Source organism: Orcinus orca, chromosome 3 (assembly GCF_937001465.1).
Source record: "Orcinus orca chromosome 3, mOrcOrc1.1, whole genome shotgun sequence".
Taxonomy (NCBI): domain Eukaryota; kingdom Metazoa; phylum Chordata; class Mammalia; order Artiodactyla; family Delphinidae; genus Orcinus; species Orcinus orca.
Genome location: NC_064561.1, coordinates 71654079 through 71659985, shown reverse-complemented (window position 1 = coordinate 71659985; position 5907 = coordinate 71654079). Strand labels below are relative to the sequence as shown.

The window sequence follows — 5907 nt, the reverse complement described above, 5'->3', positions numbered from 1 at the left end:
TGGACCATAAGTGGGTGGGGGTTTATTTCTGGGCTTTCTGTCCTGTTCCACTGATCCATGTGTCTGTTTTTGTGCCAGTACCAGACTGTTTTGATTACTATAGCTTTGTAGTATAGTCTGAAGTCAGGGAGCATTATTCTTCCAGCTCCATTCTTCTTTCTCAAGATTGTTTTGGCTACTCAGGGTCTTGAAGAGTGTTGTTTGTCATGATTGTCATGAATTTATTTACATATCATTAACTTTGTTTCTACAGCATATTTTTAATAGCTGCATTTTATTTTATCATAAGGATATATTATAATTGAAACAGTTCTCTGTTACTTGACATTAGGTAATTCCCAGATATTTTTTAAACAAAATTCACATTTTATTTAGGTTGAAATAAACTATACAAAATTGATTTTCTTCACGAAAAATAACAGCAATATTTTCTATATTATTCCTAGATAAGCCACAAAACACTATTTTTGTAGGTTTTCTAGGTTTTGCTTGTAAATCAAGATGAGGCAGTAGATATAGTCATGGAAAAAGACAGAAGAAAACAGACAAATCAGTTGTCAGTATCCATGGTCTCTGATCCTGTCTTGACCATGAAACAGAAGTGTTCAACATATACCTGTCAAAAAGCTTATGAAGATGTAGGCTCAATAAAGGAATGTAAACAGCAACAATCAGATGTGGAACAACAATGGCAGGCTCTTCCATTCAAACTTTAACTATAACTTGTTCCTTCAACTTCATTTGATAAAGGCAAAATCTACACTGAAATCCTTGCTTGGTGAGCTCACACGTTTCTCTTACAGTCTGATCATTTTAACGGTCCCGTACAGATTTTTAACAGCATACGTAGAACTCCTACTTTTCAGAGGTCAGTCGTGAGCTTCATTGTAATGTTTTATTAAATGTATTCCTTCCTCCCATACCTCCTCCTCAAAGTTTATTTCTTCAAAGAACCAATAACTAACTACCTGACAATTGGATCCACAGTGACAAATGTTATATCTAAAATGACTTAACTAATACAATTTCAAAGTACCATTAGCAGAGATCACACAGAGTGTAACATGGTACTTTCAATGCTATCTTCTGGAAGAACAGTTAGGTCTCCAAAGCATGGGACTTCAAACGGGCCATTTAAACAGGAAGATTATCAATGACTAATGTACTCAATGGGAGGCCTACAGGTCAAGGTATTCAGTGATTAAGTGGCCTACGTACACCTTACAACTTTTCTTTAAGATATTTTCAAATTTCTTACAGATTTTTTCAAATATCAAATATAAGAGAAAGCCTATTTTAAAAGTCTCTTAGGTATTTTCAGTGGTTTCTGAATTATCTGTAGGAAGCTCTGGCTTACTTGTATAGAGTTTGATATATGTACCCACCATTAAATCCAAATCGTGTTTTAAATTTATTTATTTATTTATTTATGGCTGTGTTGGGTCTTCGTTTCTGTGCGAGGGCTTTCTCTAGTTGTGGCAAGCGGGGGCCACTCTTCATCGTGGTGTGCGGGCCTCTCACTATTGCGGCCTCTCTTGTCACGGAGCACAGGCTCCAGACGCGCAGGCTCAGCAGTTGTGGCTCACGGGCCCAGTTGCTCCGCGGCATGTGGGATCTTCCCAGACCAGGGCTTGAACCCGTGTTCCCTGCATTGACAGGCAGATTCTCAACCACTGTGCCACCAGGGAAGCCCCAAATCGTGTTTTATATCAAAATTTATGTTAAGCAAAGTCAAGTTACTTGACCTTTGGTCTGTCAAAGTGTTCCTCAGGTATGCTTTGAGACGCTTTCGCCCATTTTCATAGCGTTCATTCTCAAACTTCATCACAGGAAGAATACATAGGACCTTCAGCAATGCATAAACATTAGGAAAAAACTTGATGTCTGGCAGATGAAGGGCTTCATAAATAGTGGATGGAAGTTCTATATCTTTCCGTGTTTCCACCTGATTCTCCAACAATGCAACTCAGCAGAGAGTGTGTCAGGATTAGGTAAATCACTTCTGTACATGTCAGCATGATGCTCCTCTGATGTATTGAATTTAAGCTGTCCCATGACAGAGGGTACCAGAGGTAAGCATTTAAGAGCTTTGAGGTGTTGTTCTGAGAAGATATCTTTCAGTTCCTGAATAATGTGTTCCACTGTTGGAACACTTAGAGTTTCTTTATAGTAACTCTCAGAGGTTAGCTGAGATTCCAGGTTACTGTGCTGAACTCTGCGAAATTTCCCTGGGAGTTTCATCTGAATATCAAGTTTGGCTGCCAAATTTGTGGCTTCCTCAAACCAAAATTCATGATAAACTTCGATATTTTCCATCACTTCATTTAGTGAATGTAGCACTGCAGTCAAACTACTGGCTGCAAAGAAGACATCAGAAGTTTGCCCCTGAAGATTTTTCCCAAAGGCTCTTGTAAAAGATAGAACATTTTTAAGAACAACAATGGTAACGATGAAATCAAAATCTGTTACTACACTACAGGGTAAAAATGCTCGGCCAGCTATATACAGTTATTCCATCTAACATTTGTGTCACTATTTATACCATCTAAACATAAAACAAGTGCTTGTAGGAGGTCCACTAAGATTTCAAAAGCATCATGCCTGCCTGTCCACTGAGAATGGCAAATTTCCTTCAGTTCTTTGCCCCTTTCTTCATTGTTCTGAAATAGGACAGAAATTACATCGTCAAGCTCTAAAAGCAGTTGTGGTGATCCACGGGAAAAAGAACAAACTTCCTCAATTGTTCCTAACGCGACAGATACTCCCATAACAGGCACTGATTTTGCCAACCACATATTTAAGGCACAGGAAGAGCAGAGTATGTACATAGCTTGGGGATATTTCTCTAAAAGTCTAGAAGCAACAACTTTCATTTTGGAAGAAAATCCACTGGACACAGTGTAAGCCTGGCCACAACAGTACCCCATGTTGAATCCCCACGTCTCAGTTATCGTAGTGTGAAATTTCACAGCCAGAATTTCTGCATCAGCTTCATAAGGCAGGAAGCCCACAAATTCCTCTCTCAGGTGTGAGCTTCATCAACAAACCTCACCAACACAGGCAGGTGCTCTTCCCCTGCTAAGTCCACCACATCGTCAGTGACGATGGAAAAGAAGTGAGTCTCTCACTTCCCTTAGGGTTTCTTCCCAAATGCAGCTCTCACAGCTCTCTAGCATCTGTTTCTGCTGTGTTTTCAAACAGAACAATGTGTTAACTGCTGCTGTCTCAAAGCACCTTCTCAGAACCTCTCCACCAGAATTGATCCGGCACTCCAGCAGTGCTTGAAAGTTATCAGGAGTAAAGAGACCTTCTGGGATTTCATCAGCTTCATGTCCATCCAGAGGTGTGTTCTGTTTTCCTGTAAGAATCAAAATTTCAAATAAAGATTTTAAGTATTCTTTGTTTTCCTTCTCTTCAAGGGTTAAAGGTAAAATGTCTTCACCCTGCTCTTCACCCCTTTCTTCTGCACTGGAGTTCTGAGCATTGCTGTTGTTTATTTCCTTATGTTTTCGTTCCTGTTCAGAAGTTTCATCAATTTTTTTCTGTTTCAGTGTCCTGATTTCATCTTCACTCAATTATTTTCTTCGTTTTCTGTGTCTACTGTGTGGATTATTCAAATGGCTGGTAAGATCAAATATTGTTGGTATTGCATTAGCTCGAAGAACTGTCCTATAAGGGCTAGTTCTACAGATCACAGACATCTCAAAGTGTTTGGCACACAATCGATAATGTTTATTTAGTTGATCAGGTGTTCTATCTTCTAAGTCTGCTCTCCTACAATTCTCCACCCGCTTCTGACATCTGGCTGGATCCCGCGGGAACCTGTAAAAGGCCAGGTCCGACTGCGAGCTCTTGCGTGTGCAGTTGGGGGCCGCGCAGAAGTTCGGCATTGTCTTCTGCCCGCTGGCCGGCCCAGCCCTCCCCTCGCCGCCTCTTCAGGGCAGCCCGCCTGTCGGGGTGGGGCCGGGGAGGGGCCCCAGATTTTTGTTTAAAAGTACTGATATAAATATCCCAGACTATCAATTTGCGGTCACACAATGATGATTTCCTTAGAGAAAATGCTTCTAATTGGACTTTCTGGGTCAAAGGTTATTGGCATTTTAGGGGCTTTTTATATATATTATCTAATTACCCTCCGGAAAGAGAATTGGACTTCAGTTTCAGACTCGCAAGCAGTGTGAGCAGCTGTCTGGTCACTGAACCTTTGCCAACACTAGATATTGACCATTGGTACCTTTTCATATCTTTATTGAAGTCATATTAATTAGCTACACTAGAGGATTATAAAATAATAATAGTTACACACTGGCCCCTTCCTAATGCCAGATCCTAAGCTGAACACTTTACACACACATAAACATTTCCCTTAAAAGTCCCATCCATCCTGGGAGATGGTGTTATTAACATCCCCATCCTTTAGATGAGGATATGAAGACAAGAATGGTTAAGTAACTTGCCTAAACTCTCATAGCTAGTAAGTGGCAAATTTGAAACTAGGATTGTGTGATTTCAAAGTTTGAGTTTTTACTGACACAACCATCCTGCTTCAGTAGCATAAGTTTTTAGATGCTGCATAATCTGTCTTAAGTTGATTCCCCAGAAAGGGTTTCAGACTTTGAGATCTGTGTGCAGGAGAATTATTGGGGAGTGCTCTTGGGAACAGTCCCTGGGTTCAGGGCAGAGGCAGAGAAGCAAGATGGGCACAGAGGGAGAAGTTGATTAGCAAAGCAGTTGTGACAAAGGCCTCAGCGAGTTCTGGAGCCAGGGTTGGGGTGGGAGGTGCTTCAGAGCATCCTGCATTGGGGCCAGAAAGCCAGACCTTCATAACCCAGTCATTGAATGTGGGCCTGGCCGGATAGTGACTTAACCCTGGATAAGGCAGCTCCATTTGCCCAAAGGCAAGTCCCAGAGAGGCTCCGCTGTGAGCTGTCAGGCAGGAATGAGTGCCTTGGTGCTGAGTGGGGGTATTAGCAGCACAGCACACATCCCCTCAGAACTCAGAAACAGTTGTTCAGGGGACTGACCGGATGAGTCAAGCATAGGCCCAGAGTCCTGCCTGTCTTTAGTCTTTCTGGGAAAAGTATAGTTTTCCAAGGAATTTTTCCTCCTTTTCTGGGACTAGCTGGAGAGGGTCATTGTCACAGCTGTATTCAGCTTCAGAATGTTGGTGATGGGGGTGGAGGAAAGAGCTGAGGCTGTGGTCAGGAGTCCGCTAGTCACTGTTCATTAGCTGGTGATGTCACAAAGGGTCTTGAGGGAGGCAATTTCTGGTGCCCTGTGCTGGTACCCCTCTTTCACTTCAGGAATCACCTTGCCCCATTTTCAGCTCATATGGTTTTATGGGGTGGCCCTCTCCCCAGCCCCAGGAACGGGCACAGTACCAAATGCCTCTGGCTACAGTGATTGGTTAAAGAATAAACAGGTGACTTCCCTAGGCTAATGAGAGTCACACCTGGGACTTTGGCTGGAACATTTGGGAAAGAGATTCTCTTTCTACCATGGTTGCTCCAGCCTGGAGTTTCTGGTGGCTATCATGGCCTTTACTTGGAGAGTACTCATTGGGAGAAAATGGGAGGAAAAAGACACATGGAGGTAGCGACAGAAACAAAGAGATACAGAGACAGAGAGGGACTGATTTCAGTGACATGGTTTTAGCACCTGAATTCAGACAAGCCTGTGGTTATACTTTCCTTATCACCATTCTTCAGACTTTTCAATTACCATAGCAAATAATTTCCTTTTTCTCCCTCTTAAGAAAGTGTGGCTTGGGTTATGGCCTTTGCTTTTGACAGAGTTCTCATGATAAAAGAGATAGCTGAAGGTCTCAAAGCACAGTAAACAGGGCTTCTTGGCCACCAGCGGCAGTTTTGGGGGGGAGTGGTCTAGTATCCTTGAGCATCATAGAAG

General features: G+C 42.2%; 1 protein-coding gene across 1 annotated transcript; it reads right to left on the bottom strand.

The window, feature by feature from the left end:
- Window positions 1–390: 390 nt before the first annotated feature.
- LOC101281112 (52 kDa repressor of the inhibitor of the protein kinase-like) lies at window positions 391–3890 on the bottom strand. The gene is given in 6 exon segments (XM_012537558.3): window positions 391–1408; window positions 1708–1935; window positions 1938–2505; window positions 2508–3028; window positions 3031–3119; window positions 3121–3890. Coding segments are annotated over 6 exon segments (2277 nt in total). The 3' UTR covers window positions 391–1307.
- Window positions 3891–5907: the final 2017 nt, after the last annotated feature.